This window comes from Arvicanthis niloticus, chromosome 6 (genome assembly GCF_011762505.2).
Source record: "Arvicanthis niloticus isolate mArvNil1 chromosome 6, mArvNil1.pat.X, whole genome shotgun sequence".
In the NCBI taxonomy this organism is placed as follows: Eukaryota; Metazoa; Chordata; class Mammalia; order Rodentia; family Muridae; genus Arvicanthis; species Arvicanthis niloticus.
The window spans coordinates 103,077,543-103,098,991 of NC_047663.1; the positions used below are offsets into that span (position 1 = coordinate 103,077,543).

General features: G+C 47.8%; 2 protein-coding genes across 10 annotated transcripts in view; one reads left to right on the forward strand and one right to left on the reverse strand.

Moving 5' to 3' along the window:
* The first annotated feature begins 597 nt into the window (after positions 1 to 597).
* On the forward strand, positions 598 to 16,660 carry Ntan1 (N-terminal asparagine amidase). 8 transcript variants are annotated; one of them, XM_034504497.2, is made up of 10 exons: positions 712 to 856; positions 7,452 to 7,554; positions 7,629 to 7,694; positions 7,951 to 8,059; positions 10,470 to 10,543; positions 12,357 to 12,410; positions 12,958 to 13,011; positions 13,514 to 13,611; positions 15,889 to 16,002; positions 16,344 to 16,660. In XM_034504497.2, the coding sequence occupies exons 1-10, from the start codon at positions 776 to 778 to the stop codon at positions 16,521 to 16,523; spliced, it is 933 nt and encodes a 310-aa protein (XP_034360388.1). In that variant the 5' UTR covers positions 712 to 775; the 3' UTR covers positions 16,524 to 16,660. The 8 variants fall into 8 exon arrangements, with proteins under 8 accessions (XP_076793573.1, XP_076793572.1, XP_076793578.1 ...); XM_076937462.1 differs by having other exon boundaries at positions 719 to 856; positions 7,452 to 7,473; XM_076937458.1 differs by lacking the exon at positions 7,452 to 7,554 and having other exon boundaries at positions 598 to 856; positions 15,889 to 16,064.
* A 606-nt stretch (positions 16,661 to 17,266) lies between these two features.
* Pdxdc1 (pyridoxal dependent decarboxylase domain containing 1) overlaps positions 17,267 to 21,449 on the reverse strand; it is a 74,302-nt gene continuing 70,119 nt past the window's right edge. For both annotated transcript variants that reach the window (XM_034504496.2, XM_034504495.2), the window contains exons 20-23: positions 20,681 to 20,773; positions 20,500 to 20,596; positions 19,488 to 19,592; positions 17,267 to 19,046 (exon numbers count right to left, since the gene is read on the reverse strand). In XM_034504496.2, the coding sequence (XP_034360387.1) occupies positions 18,790 to 19,046; positions 19,488 to 19,592; positions 20,500 to 20,596; positions 20,681 to 20,773 (552 nt within the window). In that variant the 3' untranslated portion in view covers positions 17,267 to 18,789. The remainder of the gene's footprint in view (positions 19,047 to 19,487; positions 19,593 to 20,499; positions 20,597 to 20,680; positions 20,774 to 21,449) is intronic.

Below are 21,449 nucleotides of genomic sequence, written 5' to 3' on the forward strand. Positions count from 1 at the left end.
AAATGCTATGTAATTATATTTTATGCTGGAAATGGAAGCCGAAGTCATAATTCTGTCTTAGCCAAAACTTGGTTTTAAGTGTATTATTTACAGCTCTATCTGCGAATATGTTAGGACTTGGCTTGGAGTCACAGAAAACAGGGTTTAAATTTAGACCAATCGATTAAAGATAAGTGACTTTGGCGACTTAGCAATGGAGCCATAACAAAAGTGAGCGGTTCACAGCAGCCACCTCTGGGTCCTAGCTTTTCCGGTAAGAGCGCTGAGGAGCAAGGAGGAAATGCAGAGCTGGGGTGTCTGGTCCGCCCGCCAGGGCAGGGCGGCCCTGTTTCTTCCGCACCCACGGCCCCGCGGTGCCAGCTGGGGCCGCAGTTCACGCGTTCCCCACGCCTTCTGCACTGTGTCTGCCAGCTGGAACGGACCTCAGTTAATTGATCACACTTTTGCGAATCAATTCGGCCCGAGGCACGGGGCAGGGCTGGGTGACGCAAAGCACGGGGCTACCCTCGCGGTTCTTTCCGCGTCCCTAATGCCCACGTCTCTACCACTACAGCTGAGGGAACCCGCCACGAAGGACGTGGTAATGAGTAGCCTCCCACAAAATCTCCCGCGATGCCTAGCAGCCCAAAGGGTTTTCCATTTCCTCTATCCCTTCGGGCTGCTCCACGTACGTCTGGACTACATATCCCGGCAGACTGCGCGTTGGGCGTGGCGCCCGCGGCGGGCGGGGCATGGGGCGGTGGCCGCCCACCTCGGCCTGGCAGCGGCCTAGGCAATGCCTCTGCTGGTGGACGGGCAGCGCGTCCGTCTGCCACGGTCGGCTGCGGAGCTGGTCCGAGCGCACCCGCTTCTGGAGGTGAGTGGCTCACCCGGGCCTGCGGGGCGGGTGGGATCTCGGCAGCTCGGCCACCGACGCGCTTTCACTAGGGACCTGCTGAGATGGGGCCCAGAGAGTTTAGGTGACTTACGGAAGGTCTCACAGCACGTACGTAGCGCGAGGACACGGGGCCCCCATCTGCACTAGGCGGGCTCTGCAGGTCGGGGTGCGCGTGCGACTCCCCGCATTACCCAGATGCAGACAGGCGTGGGCGGGGGGCCCAGTCCTGTGTACGCCCATTCCTGCCCCTCCAGGGCTTGGGGGGCCGGATTATTTTTTAGCTAGAAATGCGGGCTTCGTGTGGAAGTTGCTGGCTCTGGGAGTTTTGTTCTTGCCTTGTGGGGCTTCTGAAAGAGGGCTCATAGTGAAGGTAGTGGTGACCAAGTGACCAAGTGTTGCACATGCTAGTTTGAACTCAGCCGGTCCAACAATCTCACGTAGAGCAGTTTAGAAGGGGACCTGTTTCCTAATCAGTTACAGCCTTGAAGGAAAGATGCCCACGTTCACTCTGAGAGGTGAAGCCCGGAAGCCTGGGGTTACGGAAAACATTCTAGAAGTTTCCTCTGAGTCGCTGTGCGGTTTGTAGTTCTGTCTGCTTACTTGCTCTGTCTTCCCCTGGATCTACTTCCTGGAGCAAACACTTCCTGAAAGCAGATGGCATTGTGCTAACCAAATATTTGTTGGGTAAATGAATGGGCAGAATGACCCCTGAGAACTATGGGACAGGGAGACTGTGACTGTTAACTTGAATTTCAAGACAGACTGATCGTAATGCTGACTCCTGCAAATCGGACTAGACACTGTACACTTTGTTGATGAAACCAAAAATAATACATGAAAAGTTCCAGCCACTTCATTGATTTAGGGGATTCCTTCCTATGTCTGAAACTTGTACTTTTAATGGCCATGCAGCACATTACATGAAAAGGCAGAGACGAGGTGATGTGGGGTGGTGCCTCCGGCAGCAAGGGTTTGGTTTATTTAGGGAGAGACAGCCAGAAGGGATGCAGAGTTGGCTTTCAAGAGCAGGGAAAGGGGGGGGGGGGGCGGCGGGAGGTCCCCAGTGAGGGCAAAGAGGGCTGCAGGTGAAGGCCAGGGGAGCGGAGCAGCTGAAGTGTGGACTTCATGCCCAGTGCTGAGTCGAAGGCTCACTTTCCTTAGGGGATGATGTGTGTAGGTTTTGTAGAGGGAAGTAGATTCTTCTCATAGTTTGGATGTAATTTTGTTTTTGAGACAGGGTTTCTCTGTGTAGGCTGTCCTGAACTTGCTCTGTAGACTAGGCTGGCCTCGAACTCAGAGATCTGCTTGCCTCTGCTTTCCGTACTTTATTTACAGGCTAGGCAATCCACTATTTAAAAAGACTTGGGACAGGCTCTGTGTAGCTCTGGGATCTCACTGTAGGCTGGCCTCTGACTCTCAGAACTCTTCTCTCCCCTTCATCTCCATCTTCATCTCCTTCATGCTGGGGTTAGAGATGTGCACCAGCAAAGGCTGATTTTTGTGTATTTATCTGTGTGAGTGTATGTGCATACAGGTGAGCGTGCATGTGTGTGCACATGGAGGCCAGCAGGTGGCATCAGGTGAGCGTGCATGTGTGTACACATGGAGGCCAGCAGGTGGCATCAAGCATCTATCGGCGAGATGCAATTCCTTTGAGGCGTGGTCTCTCTCTGAATATGGGTCTTAGCTAAGCTGGAATGGAGCAAGCCCTAGCCATCCCCTTGCCTCACCCACCTCAGTTGGGGTTATAGGCATGTGTGGGAGTCTTGGCTTTTGAGTGCTGGGACCCTACTTCTGGTAGATTTTCCACAGCACAGTTTTAACTACTGACCCTCTCTGCAGCATCCTCTCTGTGTGAGCCCTGCCTTCCCCCCTTTCCGTTTTAGAGAGACAATCTGACCTTGAATTCCTTAGACCTCTTCAGCTATACTGTGAGTAGAGATATTATCCAATGTGCCCATCATGATACATTCTTAAAAATTAATCTATTCTCTCACATATTACATCTTGATTGCAGTTCCCCACCCCACCCATGATACACTTTTTGAATGACTGACAGTATACTATATATTGTCTTGTATTGTTTTTTTTTTCCTGATACAGTTTCATTGTATAGCTTAGGCTGGCTCTCCACACACTCACGTACGTCTCAGCCTTGTAAGTAAGTGCTAGGATTGCAGGTGTAAACTATTATGCCTGGCTCATTCCCATGTGCCCTGCCCTGTACTTCCCCCACCCTCTCCCTTTCTTTCTGGGTGGTGGTGGTGTGAGACAAGGTTTCTCTTTGTATCCCTGGCTGTCCTGGAACACAGACATGCCTACCTCTGGCTCCCAAATTCTAGGATTAATAGTTTGCACCAGCATGCCTGGCTTCCTGTGTGTCTTTCACACATCGGTATCTGTTAGTACAGGGCCCCATCGAGTCATAAGCCCGGTTAGTATCTCCCTCCCCTTCTCCTGCCATTACACTTCCTTGGGCAACAATGAACATTTTAGATGAAAATTCCACACTTAACTGTCCTGTGTATGTCTCCCCTCCTTCCCTTCTTTTGTGAAAGGTCTCACTGTAGATGACTAACTCACGATCTTCGAAGCCTCAATAGGCAGGCCCCACCATGCTGCCTACGAAGTTTGAAACACCTTTCATCATAGCCGGTTGTTACTGTTAACCTCCTTCCCCAGTATGTCTGGGTTTACTGCTGTCTGGTTTTAGGCACCCATTGGTCAGCCACAGTAGAAGGCCCCATGCTGTGCCCAATGAGAGTGTCTTTCTTTACTCTTATTGACCAGGTTGAGGGCTGTGAGCATCAGACACACAGTGAGGTGGTTTAAGTGAGAATGGCCCCCATAGGCTCATGTTTGAATGCTGGGTCTCTAGTTAGTAAAACTATTTGGGAATGAATAGGGGGTGTGGCCTTCTTAGAGGAGGCACATCATTGGTGGTGGGTTTGGAGGTTTCAAAAGCCCATGCCAGACCCAGTGTCTCTCTGCCTGCAAAACTTTCAGCTATTGCTCTTATCAGCATGCCTGTGTGCTTCTCGATAAGGCCCCAAATTAAATGCTTTTTTTTTTTTTCCTTTTAAATAGGAGTTGCCTTTGGCATGGTGTTTCTTCTCAGCAATAGAACAGTGACTAAGACACAGCATGATTCCCAAACCCCATGCTTAAAAAGAAGTCAGGATTGGAACCCTGCTGTCTGCCCTTCACTTTGGATGTTGTATAATTCAGGACAGTAGCCACTTGCAATGTGGGGCTGCTAACACAAAAACTTAACTGAGCACGTGTGGAGAGACAACCCCCCCCCCCAAGCACTAGTGGTCAGGATGCTGAGCCAGACCATTTGGAGATTACACAGTGTGTTCCAGGGTAGACAGCAGTCAGAAACTTGGGGCTTGGCAATCATGAGTGGCCTGATGATGCACTGTGTGTTGGCTTCTACATTTTTTTAAAGAGTTTTCTGTGCTGTGCTAGGTAGGAGCCCAGGACCTCCCACTCCACACCCCTGCCATTAAGGCACACACAGACTTCCTGCTAGTGATCTGATACACACCCATGCTTCATGGTGGGGCAGCTACTTTCACATTCATGTGCCACTGACAGAGAAAGTTGAACATGGCAGAAGGGTAAGGGGTGTGGGCTGGTCTCCAGAGTTGCAGGTGGACTTTCCTTTTCCCCTGGCCTCACACATGCTAGACAAATGCGTACTGCTAAGATATACTCACAGAAGAAGTGAAAGGAATATTTTATAACAGTAAATTACATGAATTCAAACTTGCATGTCACATGTCACATTTTATTAGAACACAACCACATCCACTGTTCTGGCTGTTTCACACAGAGACCTTTAGGCTTGTCATCTAGTCATTCTGACAGAAATGTTTGCTGACCTCCAACAAAAAAAGCAGTACCATTCAATAGGCCATTGGGAAAGGAAAAGACTGAGACACTTGAGTGCACATGGATTAAATACCAAGAAATATGAGACACTGTGGCAAGTGGGCCATAACTACTTTAGGAAGTATGGGACAGGGATCTTGGCTCAGTGGATGACATGCCTGCCTGGCAAGCACAGGGATCTGAGTTTGGATCCTAGCACCCACATAAAAGACTTTAGAGTGCTTATGTAATCCCAGTGCTGAGGGGTGGAACACTGGATCCAGGTGCTGGGTGACCAGCCAGTCTAGCCAAAACAGTGAGACTCAGGATCCGTGAGAGATTCTGTCTCAAAACACTAAGGCAGGCTGTCAGGATGGCTCACATGGGCTTGCTGCCAGGCCCGATGACCACGTTTGGTGTCTGGAACATACATGCTGGAGGAGAAAACTAATACCTGAGGGTTGCCCTGTGGCCTCAATGTTCATGCCATGTATGTGGCACCTGCCATGTGTATGTGCATGCACACACAATACAGAAATAAGGAACAGAATAATAGAGGAAGGCATACGATACTGACCTCTGGCTTCCAGCACACTCTCACACATGCACACCTCTCGCTCATGCACACCTCTCACTCATGCACACCTCTCACTCATGCACACCTCTCACTCATGCACACCTCTCACTCATGCACTCTCACACATGCACACCTCTCACTCATGCACGCCTCTCACTCATGCACACCTCTCACTCATGCACACCTCTCACTCATGCACACCTCTCACTCATGCACACCTCTCACTCATGCACACCTCTCACTCATGCACTCTCACACATGCACGCCTCTCACTCATGCACGCCTCTCACTCATGCACACCTCTCACTCATGCACACCTCTCACTCATGCACACCTCTCACTCATGCACACCTCTCACTCATGCACTCTCACACATGGACACCTCTCACTCATGCACACCTCACACTCATGCACACCTCTCACTCATGCACACCTCACACTCATGCACACCTCTCACTCATGCACACCTCTCACTCATGTACATCTCTCACACATGCACAGCTCTCTCACATGCACACCTCTCATGCACACCTCTCATGTACATCTCATTCATGCACACCTCTCACTCATGCACACCTCTCATTCATGCACACTCTCACACATGCACACCTCACACATGCACACCTCACTCATGCATATCTCACACTCATGCACACCTCTCATACATGCACACTTCTCGCTCATGCACACCTCACATGCACACCTCTCACACATGCACAGTTCCATGCATATCTACTTTACATCTGCATTTCTCCCTTTCTCTCATGCATAACAGTGTGCTGAAGTGAGGCTTTATTCAGAAACAGCTTTTATCAAGTAGGAAGAGAGCATGCTAGTCACTGTTCTATGGCATGGCCATGTTTGGTCACTTTTGCTTTTCTTTCTCTCTCTCTCTCTCTCTCTCTCTCTCCTCTTTCTTTCCTTTCTTGTGTTTGTCTTGAAATGGTAAATTGTTCTCACACCACTTTACTCACTGGTGGTGAGCCAGTTGTGAACATGAGTGGTAAGATCTGCCATATTAACTCCTCCCCAAAGGCGGTGAGGACAGGAATTGGGAAGTAGGAACTGGTGTCTGGTATGTCACTGGGCTGCGTGTGTTGAAATATGAGACAGCCAAGTTTACCCTGGTTTGTCTAGTAACCTCGCTGCCTTGCTAGTCGGAGGTTAAGTGGTTTAGTTTGCTGATTTTTTTTTCTTTCCTGTGCCCCACCCCAGCCTTGCTGGAGACTGACTTCTGAGCCCAGAACCTCCTAGTTTAGTTCTCACATCCTAGTATCTGAAACATGGGAACTCATTAAAAGAAGACAGACAGTGCTTCATTAGTTAAACTGATCATTAGGTTCATTGGGTTTATTGGATTTTATTAAGTAATTAGACACAACCTTGCAGGAGCCCCAGGCATGAGAAATGGTAGAGGCGGATACAGAATTGAGGCAGGTGTAGGACACTGACACACGGCGAGGCTTGCTTATTTCAAGTTGGAAGGTGGAGTTCATTTTAGTAGTGTGTCACCTCCCCCACGGTGAGTATGTGCCCAGGCTGGCCTCTGCCTCCTGAGTGCTGGGATTACAGGCATTTCCTACCATGCCCAGCCACTTGTGCCTTTAAGCCTGCTTCAGTCTCGCTGTTTTGTGATTTTCTGTGCTGGGATTATAAGCATGAACCACCACTCCCGGCTGTGGTTTTCTTACATTGTAAAATGGTGTTGCACACCTATAATCCCAGTACTCACAAGGTAGGAGGATGGACAGGGTAAGGACAGCCTGAACTACTGAAGAGTGGTTGGGGTGGGTGGGGGGAGAGACAGAGACACAGAGATAGACAGACAAACAGAGACAGACAGGGGGAGGGGTGGGGGAGGGAACAAAACAGAGATAAGGTTAAGTCTCAGACTCTTGAACTCTGATGAAGGATTGGCCCCTCTCTCTTGGGCACTGGGATCTGTGTCATGTGTTGTTTAGTCAGAGTGAATGTTGCTGCTGCCTTTCTGTTGCCAGCCCAGCACAATTCAGACATGAGGCCTGCCTCCCACTTCTGAGTACACACTGGCTCTCCCCACCTCTCTAGGTCTCCAAGCCTCACTAATTCACACCACTATTTTATTCTGTTTCAATTAAACAGGAAAGAGCCAGACTTCTCAGAGGTCAGTCTGTTCAACAAGTGGGACCCCAGGGCCTTCTGTATGTTCAGCAAAGAGAGCTTGCAGTGACTTCCCCAAAGGATGGTAGGTTAGGAAGCAGTGCATTGGGCTGTATCCCAAAGCTACTGGGTATTTCATGTTATTTCTTTTTTAAACAGGCTCCATCTCTATCCTGGGTTCTGATGATGCTACCACTTGTCACATTGTAGTCCTGAGACATACAGGTATGATGATAGAGATGAAGGAGACTATTAAACCATCCCAACCACAGGGGACCACTGACTTCCTTAGTTTGAATTTCCTAGTGAACTCTGAAGCCATATCTTGTCTGCATAGTGTCTCCTTGGTGCCCTGATCAGATGGGTTGGCTGGGAAGCATGGAGTCTTCCAGTTTTCTTACAGGGTGCCTAAAGATGAGGTGGTCTACATGTCTCACTTGCCAGAATATAAAGAATAACTCCTTTTACCCTTGTTTTCCAGGTAATGGGGCAACCTGCCTGACACATTGTGATGGATCTGACACCAAAGCTGAAGTCCCCTTGATAATGAGCTCCATAAAATCCTTCTCTGAACATGCTGAGTGTGGAAGGTAAGTGCCATGCTGTTGCTGTATGGACACTGTGGGGGATACCCTGCGCTTGCATACCTTGAGCATGGTTGGTGTTTATACTGACTGGATGGGTGGATGGATGGATGGGTGGGTGGGTCGGTGGATGGGTGGGTAGATGAGTGGATGTGTGGGTGGATGGATGGACGGATGGATGGATGAGTGGATGGGTGGGTGGATGGATGGGTGGATGGGTGGATGGATGGGTGGGTGGATGAGTGGATGGGTGGGTGGATGGATGGATGGATGGGTGGATGAGTGGATGAGTGGATGGGTGGATGAATGGGTGGATGGATGGATGGATGGATGGGTGGGTGGGTGGATGGATGGGTGGGTGGATGGATGGATGGGTGGGTGGGTGGGTGGATGGATGGATGGGTGGGTGGGTGGATGGGTGGATGGGTGGATGGATGGATGGATGTATGGGTGGATGGATGGGTGGATGGGTGGATGGATGGGTGGGTGGATGAGTGGATGGGTGGGTGGATGGATGGATGGATGGATGGATGGATGACTGGATGAGTGGATGGGTGGATGAATGGGTGGATGGATGGATGGATGGATGGGTGGGTGGGTGGATGGATGGATGGGTGGATGGATGGATGGGTGGGTGGGTGGATGGATGGATGGGTGGGTGGATGGATGGGTGGGTGGATGGGTGGATGGATGGATGGATGGATGGGTGGATGGATGGATGGGTGGGTGGATGAGTGGATGGGTGGATGGATGAGAGGATGGATGGATGGATGGGTGGATGGATGGGTAGATGAGTGGATGGGTGGATGGATGGATGAGTGGATGGGTGGATGGATGGGTAGGGGGATGGATGGATGGATGGGTGGGGGGATGGGTGGATGGATGGGTGGGGGATGGATGGATGGATGGATGGATGAGTGGGAAATGGATGGATGGGTGGGTAGGTGGGTGGATGGATGGGTGGGTGGGTAGATAGATGAGTGGATGGATGGATGGGTGGGTAGGTGGGTGGATGGATGGGTGGGTGGGTGGATGGATGGATGGGTGGGAGGATAAATGGATGGGTGGATGGATGGATAGGTGGGTGGGTGGATGGTAGACAGGAGGGAAAGCCAGTACTAGACTTTTTGTTGGACATGGCTCACTACGTAGTCTGACCTTGAACTCATGATGCTCTCTCCCTGGCCTCCTTAGTGCTTAGTCCTTAGTGTCAGGCTTCTGTGCTCAATTATAAACTGAGTTTGGCTTTGAATTTGTGTAATATTGGGATCTTTGCATCTCAGGAGGTATTTCTGTGGGAGCCTCTTGTTCTAGGGCCCAAGAACTTCCTGTTCAGTGTAGCTCAGTGCTCATACTCTAAGGCAGGCAGGTGAGTAAATGGGTAGGAAGGGCTGAAGAAGGCAGCAGGGTCAGCTGAGTGCTCACCTCATGCACACACCTCAGCAGGCCAACAATTTGAGCAGGATATAGGGTAAGGACCAGCCCCGACTAACTGTGCCTCAGCATTTCATACTTGCCCAATGACATGTGGTCATGTACCAAAGCCACATAGCTCGTTAAGCTCTGGCCTGTGACCCAGGCCTGGCTTTCCCTTGCTCATATAACTAACTGGTCCACTTGTTCTGTTATTATACTTGGTTCTTATTTTCTTGGTAGCCTTTGAAGGAACTAGTATAGTCAGACACAGGTAGGTCTTGGGGACACTATTGGTCATCTTTATAGTGCAATAAGTAAGTTTAAAAAAATGGGGAGAAGATATGATAGCACACCTTTAATTCCAGTATTGGGAGGTAGGGGCAGGAGGATATCTTAGTTTGAGGCTAGCCTTATCTTAAAAAGTAAACCAAGTTTAAACTTTGTATATGTATGTATAGCTAGAAATTGAACATTGGGCCTTGATATGCTAAGAGTGTGTAGGCACTGAGTCCTTTTTAAAACTCAAATCTTGTGGCTGGGTCTGTGTCACAGGCTGGCGAGCTTCACAGGCTTCTGACTTGTGTGGTTGTAAAATAGTCTTTTCCTTTTGCTTTGGCCTAGGCTAGCCACAAGGGTTCTTAGAACATAACTGTTAGCTTTTCCTGGTCTACTTTCAGACAGTGTTTACTTATTGTGGACATCAAGGCCAGCCTGGTAGGAGCCATGGTGGTCACAGCCCAGATGCTCTTTGGTGGAGGTATTGAGCAGTTCTAGAGTGTTCCATGTGGGTGGCCGGGTGACACTGCACTGAGGACCCTGGGTGATAGCCTTGCTACTAGCCTTGGCAACCTCACATTGTGCCACAAGTATTTTCATCCTATGCTGTGGGGAGACACAAGCATACTGTGGATGTTCATGGAGCCACTAACTAAATATCATCTTAAAACCAGCAGTCAGTCACGTCTGCTCCAAGCTCTCACCACCGCACCTCTCTTGGCAGGCTGGAAGTCCATCTTGTGGGAGGCTTCAGTGATGACAGGCAGCTGTCACAGAAACTTACTCATCAGCTTCTTAGTAAGTTCACCTCCCACTACAATTACAAATGTGTCTACAAAACAAAAGATGCTCTTTTAAAACAGGAATGAATGAATTCTTGGGGAATACATATACTCTGAGCTGTATAGAAACAGAATTACTCTTCTGGCAGGCGTGGTCTTTGTAATCTTCAGAAAATGAGAACAGTAATGATAGCCTTTTCTGTTGGATCAGTGAGGAGAAGACTGGTTATGTACTGGTTGTGTACTAGGTATTCACTAATGCTGCACACATACCCTGGGGCAGCCTGCCATCCAGGAACCCATTCTAGGAAAATCATCTAAAGTGTGCACAGAAAGAGGCTGGCAGGTGTCTCAGTGTGTAAAGGCACTTCTCACCAAGCCTGACAGAGTTTGATCTTTGGAAGGAGGAAACTGACTCCTGTAAGTTGATCTCTGACCTCTTTACACGCATCACAGTGTGCACACACAAGAAAGAAAATGTAAAAAAACAAACATTTGCACAGAGAGTCTGATCCACAAATGAACAAGCAATACAACAGTCCTGACAACAGGGAACACCCAGTGTCCTGAGAAGTTACACATCCACTAGATGTTACCTATTGAACCAGGTGTGGAGTCCAGGCTTGCAGTCCAACACTTGGGAGGAGAGTGAGGCAGAAGGTTGTTTGTTCTGAACTACATAATGAGACCAACAAAAACACTTGTGAAAGCTTTGTATGGTAGAACACCCCTTTAATCCTAGTCCTGTGGGAGGCTGAGGCAGGTGGATCTGAGTTTCAGGGTGGCCTGGTTAACGAACGTACTAAGTTCAGGGCACTCAGGGCTATATAATGAGACCCTGTGTCAAACCTCATGAAGTTTTAATTGCATGAGGCAGGAGTGAGGGTGGGAGGGAAGGGGAGGGACCTGTGTCTTACAGAAGCAACCACAATATAGAACTAAAAACTATATGGTCTGTCTGGTATGTTGTTGTCTCTGTTATGAGCTTAGCTGTGCACAGAGACTGAAGGGTAACCTACAGTGGGGTGATGGGCACTCAGAACCTCCTTACTTTTGATCTCGTGTCCAAAAACATTCACAAAATTTTTGCTCTGGGGACTGGAATGATGGCTCAGTGGTTAAGAGCACTGGTTGTTCTTCCAGAGGACCCAGGTTTAATTCCCAAGACCAACATGGCAGCTCACAGCTGTCTATAGCTCCAGTTCCAGAACCGGTGGTTACTGGAACCACTGTGCACATGGTACACATATATCACCAGCAAACTCTTAGACACATAAAGAAATTTCTTTTGCTCTGATAGACTCAAAAAAAAGTTGGTCCCCCTTGTGGGTGCTGGGAGCTGAGCCTAGGCCCTCTGCCAGAGTAGAGTAAGTGCTTTAACCACTGAGCTGTGACTCCAGCCCCATTAGTTAGACGTAACAGACTCCACTTTTTCTTTTACATTTAAGTGCATGTGAGCACTGGGTCATGTGCACCATATAGCTTGAGCATGGAGGTAAGAACAACTTGTTGAAGTGGGTCCCATATATGAAACATAGATTGCAAGAGTCTTTACAGATTTTGCCTTCTTGCTGGTCTAACCTTTACTCTCACCTGGCCCCCTTTTTGAGACAGGATCTTATGCAGCATAGACTGGCCTTGAGATTGAATGTGGCACCAAGCCTGTTTCTGTAGTGCCAGGGATTGAACCCAGGACTTGAGCATGCTAAGAATTACTGTGTCAGCTGAGCCGTATCCCAATACCCTACTAGAACATTTCCATGCATATATATCTTAACCACACTCACATACCCCTGTTAACTTGGGCACTTTTTTGACATCAATTGTAGGTGAATTTGACAAACAGGATGATGACATTCACTTAGTGACATTATGTGTAACAGGTAAGTTCTGCTGCATTCCCCAAAGGGGTTTAAGGGCTCAAGAAGGTTTTGTCTATACTTTTTTATTTTAAGATTTATTTTTTGATGTGAGTACACTGTCAATGTATTTAGATCCCATTACAGATGGTTGTGAGCCACCATGTGGTTGCTAAGAACTGAACTCAAGACCTCTGGAAGAGCAGTCAGTGTTCTTAACTGCTGAACCATCTCTCCAGTCCTGTCTATACCCTTCTTAGAACAGCGACCATCAGGTTAGGAATTGTAGAAGACACTCAAAAGAGACTGTCACCCATTGGATGCCTTTGTCCCCACTACTTCTTAACACTAGGTAGACTTCTTGCCACCAGGTCCTACCCAACTGAATTGGATGTTCACACTGCTTCTACACAAAGGCCCTGATGTCTGGTTTCCAGGCTGTTAGGTGCTGCGCTGTGTTCCTGGGCAGGCAAGGCTGGCCAGTGGCCTACCCAGGGCTCTGCACTGACTGGGCTTCTCCTTCATGAGGAACAACAACTGCTTAGTGCTTCTGCTTCCCTTTGTTCCCTAGAATTGAATGATCGGGAAGAAAATGAGAATCACTTTCCAATCATTTACGGCATCGGTAAGTAGCGGTTGTGTCTGAGGGGTACGTGGCTTGCTGTGGGCATGGGTTTGGAAACCTTGGGCAAGGGGCCTTACTTGGTTAACCTTTTACTGTGAGGCTGTTGATGCCAGTGTACAGCATAGGGTATACACACCCCACCCCTACTCCTGCAGCTTAGTGTCACATGGGTAGGGCTCTGGATTTTTTTTTTTTTTTTCTTAGCCAGTGCTCATGGGGAAGGTGTGAGGTATCTGGAGCTCTATATATTCTGGGAATGAAGTCAGGAAGCCCAGGGTCCCCCTCTCTCCAGTCCTGAGGCTAGCAAATTGCATAGGGCTTCTGGTGTATCCTTGTTTAGCTAGCTGGGTGGTGAGCACACAGGCACTTCTTTTTTATTCTCTGTCACTTTGCAGCCTTGCAAGTGTCTGTGGGGCCCTGAGACTCCAGAGCACGTCTGGGGCTGTTCTTAAGTCCATTTTGGATTGTTGTTGATTTAGAGTCACTCTCTTGTCCCTTGCAGCCGTCAACATTAAAACTGCAGAGATTTATAGAGCTTCTTTTCAAGATCGTGGCCCAGAGGAGCAACTTCGTGCTGCAAGAGCTTTAGCAGGAGGCCCAGTGAGTGGGAACCCATTTTTCTGGGATGGATAAAGAGGGAACCCCAAAAGCCTCAAGTTTTTAGACCTGAGAAAAGTTATGGCTACCTCCTAACCAGGGACCCAGCCCAATTCCTCAAGAGTTAAGAGGTTCTAAGTGCCAGACACTAGTTCTCTTCCTGGAAGAGAGAGGAGACAGTAACAGCCTGGGGCCTCTTCCCCATAGAAAGGACAGCAGGGATGGAAGTGACCAAGGAGTAGTCCAATGAGTCACTAAGTCAGATTAAAAGTTTAATTTCCTTAGGGCACTGTATTTTTCCTTGTTTTTAGTAGTGCCGAGGATGTGGTCCAGGTGCTACTGCACATATGCCGGGTGTGTCACCCAGCACTTCTAGCCTAGGCCCTTTTATTTATACAAGAGCTTGTTATGTAACAGCCTCAACATTTCCCAGGGCTGGGATTACACAAGTGTACAACTGTGTCTTAATTAAATAAATTAAATATTCATCCCATCTGAAGCTAGAAGAATTTAAAATGCCCAGAACGAGCCTGGCATGGTGGCAGAGTTTTAATTTAAGCACTCAGGAGGCAGACAGGTGGGTTGCTGAAAAGTAGAGGCCAAATTAGGATATGCAGTTTTCAAAAAAGAAGCCAAGCAGGAGCCTAGGAGATGGTTCATTAGCCAAGTACTTGCTTGCTCTGTCAACATGACCCTTAGCACTGGCTAAGCAGCTGGGTGTGCTGTGCATGCTTCCACTCTTAGTACTAGGGAGAGACAGACCGGCGGATTATTGAGGTTTCTAGCTAGCCAGTCTTGCTGAATATGTAGTTTCAGCTTTAGTAGGTCTTGTTTCTGTCTCAAAGCAGCTGAAGACACAGGACACAGATGCCTGGTCTCATGTATGTGCCAGCAAGCTCAAAGGCTGCTTGTTTGTGTGGTGCTAACATCTCAGCAAAATGTTTAGAGTTAGACATTACTAACTATTACTATTTTCAGGAATCCTAATTTTGTCTTTAAAAAATTTTGCATTTAAGCTGGGCGGTGGTGGCGCACGCCTTTAATCCCAGCACTTGGGAGGCAGAGGCAGGCGGATTTCTGAGTTCGAGGCCAGCCTGGTCTACAGAGTGAGTTCCAGGACAGCCAGAGCTACACAGAGACACCCTGTCTGAAAAAAAAATTTTTTTTTGCATTTGATACGGTTTTGCTATGTAGCCTAGGGTTACTTGGCATTGTGGTAAGCCTCCTGCATCAACCTCTACCAAGTGATGGGATTATCAACTACTATGACCAGCTTGGTGGTTTTGTCTGTCTATCTTTCTTCCTTCCTTCCTTTCCCCCCTCTCTCTCTCTCTCTCTCTCTCTCTCTCTCTCTCTCTCTCTCTCTCTCTCTTTTTCTTAAGACAGAGGGTCATGCTGTAGCCTAGGGTGGCCTGGAACTCACTTTAGGATTCTTTTTGTCATTTAGTTAATAATTAGAATATTGAATACCCTTCTCAAAGCTGAAAATTACCACTGGCATGATTTGGGAATTTAAGAAACGGATCCTTTGGCCAGTCAGCTTCTACAGAGCTGATGGTGCACACACATTTGTGACCCCACATTCGGGAGGCAAGGCCAGCCCAAGCTAAGTGAGACCCACTGCAAAACATCAAACCAGGTCAGGAATGCTGGTGCACACTTTTAAGGCAGTAAGCTCTCTCTGAGTTTAAGGCCAGCCTGGTCTACCACAGTCAGTCCCCGACTCAAAAACAAGACAGACAAACAGCAACAAAAACAAAAGACCTAGACCTCTCTTTCATTCCTTTTGTGAGACAAGGCCTCACTTTGTCATCCAGGCTGTCCTGGAACCCAAAGTGATCCTCCTCTGGTTTAGCCTCAGCCTCCTGAGTGTTGGATGGCAGGTGTGAGCTGTCATACTTGGGTGCTGTTTTATGTGGCATGATGACTATTTGCTTGGGGTAGTAATAAAGAGGTGTGGTATGTTGTGTAGCCATGAGGAATACAGGCTTTAGTCAGACCTACCTGGCTTTGAGGCACTGCTGATGTTCAGTGGACATGTGACCTGGGGCCTTTCACCATGAGCTTCCCCTTGAAAGGGCAGCATGATGTCTTCTTGTAGGCTTGTTGTCCAAAGTAAACACGGCAACAAACAGGGAAGCATTTGATGGTGGCAGCCTTGTTATTATGGGAGGTCAATGTGTGTAGCTTATCAGCTAAGGGGACAGACAACCTTGGAACTAGACTACAGCAGTAGCAGGGCAGTGTCCTTACAGCTTGTCATGGAAATGGTTCTTTTAGATGATTAGCATTTATGATGCAAAGACAGAACAACTTCGAATAGGCCCGTGCTCCTGGACACCATTCCCACACGTGGATTTCTGGTTGCAGCAAGATGACAAGCAAATCCTAGAGGTGAGAGTTCACAGGTCGGCTACACGGCTACACCTCAAGTCTCTGCACCCTGGTTCCCATCGGTAAGAAAAAAGGGTTAGACCAGCTAAAGCTGCTTCTCCTCAATGGGTGAGAGTGACTGTTGTCTGTTGCCATCGGCAGTCTCTATTTCCTTTATGGTAGTGGGGGATTAGTGACGTCCTGGCAGCTGTGTGTTATACAGGTGAAGCAGTAAGCACTGAAGTGTTTCCCCATACTGACACTAGCCCAGGGAATGTGTACACAGCCCAGAGCTACTCTGACGGACGCTGTAGGAGAGATGCAGCCTGGTCCCTCTCACATCAACCGTCTTGTCTTTTCAGCACCTTTCCACTTCTCCTCTGGCCGAGCCCCCCCACTTTGTTGAACATATTAGATCTACCTTGATGTTTTTAAAAAAATTCCCATCTCCAGAGAATATACTGTTTCCTGGAAATAAAGCTCTCCTCTACAAAAAAAATAAAGATGGCTTATGGGAAAAGATCTCCTCTCCAGGGAGCTAACATCAGATCAGAGTTACTGAAGAATTCAACTTTTTGGCCTGATAAAGACGGTTGCTGGTTTGGAATCTACACCTGCTCACTTTTATTCTTCCTTCCCTTTTGTCTTTCAAAATAAAATCTTATTTTGGCAAAGGTAATTTGTTTAGATGACTTTTTTGTCTCACTTTGTCTCACTACAAAGTAAACATTTCTCCAGCAGTGTATGTGCATACAGAGGCAAGTGGCTTCATTGGTGAGTAGGCAGCAACTTCAGGGACAAGTTGATCAGGAAAACTCCTTATTTTAGAAACTTCCTGTCAGAACTGCTCTGTTCTAGGCAAGATGCAAGGTTCAGAAAGAAACAATTGAGGTTTTACCTTTTGACAAGCTTCTGGGAGACCAAATCAGTCTGGCTATCATGAAGGCAGCTTTCACATATGCCATTACTAAGATGGTCAATTAGGGTCAATAAGTTACTATTTAGAAACTATTATGTTGCCTGGTAGTGCAGCCTTTAGTTCTAGCACTTCGGGAGGCCAAGGCAGGCAAATCTCTGAGAGTTTGAGGCCAGCCTGGTCTACAAAGTTGGTTCTAGGATCTACAAAGTGAGTTCCAGGACAGCCCTCTGTTCAGAGAAACCTTGTCTCCAACCAACCAACCAACCAACCAACCAACCAACCAACCAACCAACCAATCAATCAACCATCCCACATCTCCCAAACCCCCTTTCTGTTATCTGATAAAAAGTTAAGATTTATACTGAGTTCAAAGGTAGCAATTTCAAGAGCCTTTATTTAAGCCAACATCAGATAGTGTCTCAAGGTAATTTCTGTTGCAGCAAAACCAGGTAACAATTCCAAATGTACAAAAACATTTAAAAATCAATCTTGTTAAAGGTGATAATTTGCCCCTACCCCATGTCACCTGCTATACTTCATTGCACCAGATAAACAGGGAAGACTGTATTTAATCATTTGCACCCAAAAAAGAGAAAGACTGCATGTTGACAAGGGGCTGCTGTCAGCAATCACCTGGTGAACTCAGTGTAATTATAGGCTTTGTGTGGTGTGACTAAGGCTCCACTCTGCAGTCTGCAGGAACCATCTAAGCATCCACTGCTGCAGTCTGCAGGAACACCATCTTAGCATCCACTGCTGCAGTCTGCAGGAATCATCTTAGCATCCACTGCTGCAGTCTGCAGGAACACCATCTTAGCATCCACTGCTGCAGTCTGCAGGAACACCATCTTAGCATCCACTACTGTAGTCTGCAGGAACACCATCTTAGCATCTTCCACTGTTTTGACTTAGGGACTAGAAAGGCACGGGGTGGGGCATCTTAGGGTACTACAGGTGACACAGTACTTGGGGGAATAGAAGTGGACAGGAATGAGGCAGCAAGCTCTGGCTGGTTAGCCTGGAAGAGGCGACTTCTCTGGCTCTTTCCCGAGCTGGACCCAGGGCTTCAGGTAGGAGAGAAGCTACAGCCACATCATGAGAAGCAAGCCAAAGGCTTGTCTGCTTCAGCCTTACCGTGCTGCACAGCAGACGACACTGAGCTTGTCACTGTGGCCTCCAGAGGGCTTAGTGAGCATAGTGCACACTGGGCACCAGCTTAAAAGCATTACCAGTGTTTAAAAATATACTTAAATATGGTCAGGAAGGGATCTTAGAGTTAGTTACTATTAACAGGTGAGTCCTTAAATTTGTTTACAAAGAATGTGTAAGGGAGAATGCAGCAAGGGATGGTCCTAGTGCCACAGCTCATGTAGATAGTTCTTACTTAGGCTCTAGGAAAAGCAGCAGTGGGGACAGAAGCAGAGGGCTTCTGATGCTCTAACTCACAGTTCTACTGAGACCCGTTCCCTGATGCCAACCAATGAGGCAGGTATCTACCATAACTTGACTGAACTACAGAGCTACTAAGACAGATGGAAGAGAACTGGAGAGTCACTGCATATATATAGTCTCATCACGATTGGATTCAGAGAGATGAGAGCAGTGTTTCAAGTGGTAGGTTCTTGAAGTACACGTGTTCTCTCAGTACAAAATGTTTATGGTACAGGAAGAAAGGGTATGCCTATGTTGGACAGGCCAAAATAATCAATTGTCATTTGTTCTACTTACAGATAAAATAATTAATTGCCCCCTAGAAAGCCTGGTTTTCTGACATGTATCTGTGCAAACCTCAGTTTAGCACAAACAACAGTTTTTATCATAGCGTGTGGCATAGCTCGCATCTCCCCGACACGACAGTCAAGCCAGCCTTTGCCCAGTACTGCTGACCTTTATCTCAGGCGCTCCAGCTCCTCTACCTGTGAGTGGTCATCTTCCTGATGCTGGGCCTTGTTCTGCAGGGCCTCAGTCTGTCTGGCTGTGGGGTCAGCAGCCCCAGGAGGCTGCTCGGGACAGTGGGCCTCTAGGTTGTCGTGCTCTGGCCCACTGGACAGCTGTTCCACCTTTTCCAGGTCTTCAATGTGGCTGACTGAGCTGGTCTCACTCACAGCATCTGAGCCTCTCAGGGACCTTTTAAAAGGCTTCTGACCTAGAGACATAAGACAAACTGTGCTGAAACTGATGGTATATGATGTGCCAAAGGCTCTGTGGTTCTGCATGGTCATTGATATTGCAGGAATGCTGGAATTCTGGCTTAGAAGCATCTCAGAGGTGAGGCAGGAGCTAAAGAAGATTGTGACACTAAAATGCTCCCCAGGTCAGTGATTCTATGGTGACCCTAATGGGAGTGAACACTTTGATTAAATCAACGCTTGCCTTTGGAGTACCATGGAGGCATATCTGTGGGAATATATCACAGGTGCAGGAAGGGTTGTTTCAGTGAAGGGAATGGAATTCTGGATTAAAGAAAACAAAGGCACATACGGGAACAACAGTGAGGAATCAGCAGCATGTAGAGTTCATTCCCTACGTGGAATACAACTGCTTTTCTTCTATTAATGATGGTGAAATGTGGAGAGGTTTAACCCACCTGGAAGCCTCTGTTTGCTTCGAGTGCCTGAGGGTGTGGGAGGTGGTGTCACTCCTGTACCTTGTACTTTGTGGACATAGGTGTATTCTGTGGACTCCAGAGAGCCTGTAAGGAAAACAAAGGAGTGGGCAGAAGCTCTTGGCATAAACATCCTGAGATGTCACTTGCCCTCAATTGGCTTTGTGTCCTAACCAGGTCCACAGCTATTTGGCTCCTCAATGACTTTGACTGGAGCAAACCCAGCCTGCAGCTGCCCATCTCTCTCCCTAGCCTCTGTCCTGGAGTGCTCAGTCAGTGTGTGCAGTGTGCCAGGACCCACCTCCAGCTGGGCAATGCACTTTAGCATGAAAGAGCAGATGCTCCTGCTAATGGCTAAGGTCTGACAGATAAAGCATTACATGTTCATGGTGTTTTGAGATAGAGTCTCACATAACTTTGATAGGCAACCTTCAGCCTCCTAAATGCCAGGATTATATTCTTGTGCCACCATACCAGGAAAATCTAATGATATCCTTGGCTATCGTGAGAATCCAGCCATTATTTTCTGAAGAAGGACCAAAGGAAGGAACATCAAATTTTGCGAGCATTTCTTTGGTAGGATAAGAGAGGTGCCACAGCCTTTATCTCCCAGAAGTTGGTAATACCACTAGTTTTAAAAAACATCCCAGTGCTGTGTGCTATAATCATTAGGGTCCCCTTGGAGAAGGAGCCCTGTTCTGCACACAATACCCAGGACAGCTCCTTATGTCAGTGTCTACAGTGCACTGCTCCCAGATGCTGGCCAACTGGACAGCTATGTCCTTGTTGTTCCAAGGAAGAGCAATGCATGTGGGATCAAGTGTGTACTTGCTTTCTCACTGTTTCAGCAGAGATTGGAGGAGACGACATGGCAGTAGGAACAGCCTGGCAGAGAATCCAGGGAGGTATAAAAGCACGAAGGTGCTAGGAGCTAAAGGCATCTGGTCAAAATCTGAAATAACAGATCTAGGCGTAGACCAGTGAGAAGTCCTACCTGCTGTTAAGTTAAAACTTCTTCCCTTTTGTGAAGCCTGGACTGGAGCAAACCAATTCAGCACAGATCCTACTACAGGGATTTGCCGCAACACTCCCTGTAAAATAGAACCCTTGTTCAGGACTGCCTGTTGAGCCTGTTGCCCAGGACGCCAGCCTGGAGAGTTCTGACAGGAACCTACCTCTTCCAGAAGCCGCTCCTCATTTGCCTTCTGTAGCTGAACCTGAGCCTCCTGAATTCCCTTCCGAACAACTTCTGTCATGTTCTCTAGAAGCTGTAAAACCAAGAAAGCTACTATTTGTATAAGCTTCTTGCCCAGGGCCTACAACTATTTACACAGTCAACAGCATTGGTGACATTTTCCCAGAAGTCTGTCAATATGTTAGACTTCTGCATTGAAATACATGAGCAAAAGTTAAAACAGAAAAGCAAACAGAAAATGAAAGCTCATGCAGACCCCGGCAGATATAACTTCTTGTTGTCTGGCCCCATTTGCCAAACAAGAGAAATAACTACTTACATTCATAATGTAACTAGCACAGTTTAATGCGGAGACAAAGTCAGAATAGCCAAGCCTAGGAAAAACCCAAAGTCTAAAAGTCTAACCAATAGTGAATGCAGCCAGCTCCTTGGCCTTTTCTAACCTCCTCATCCCTTCCCTACCCCAAAGTGAACCGCAGCATGTTTGTGTGTCTGCTCTCAGACAAGGCTGAGTTGGAGTCTGTCCTCTAGCCTTCTAGGCTGGTTTTCCTTGCTACTAGACACTTGTGCTGTCTGTCCTTAAGGTCAGCTCCTTTTAGTTAGGAAGTCTCACCTCAGAATACTGCAGAGGTGAGCAAGTTCCCAAAAGCTCAGCTGTCTTAAGCCTCAGTACTTGCTCATACTGCTCAGCTGAACATGGCTCTTTCCCCACATTGCCTGGTGAGGTCACTGGGAGCAGCAACTGTGAA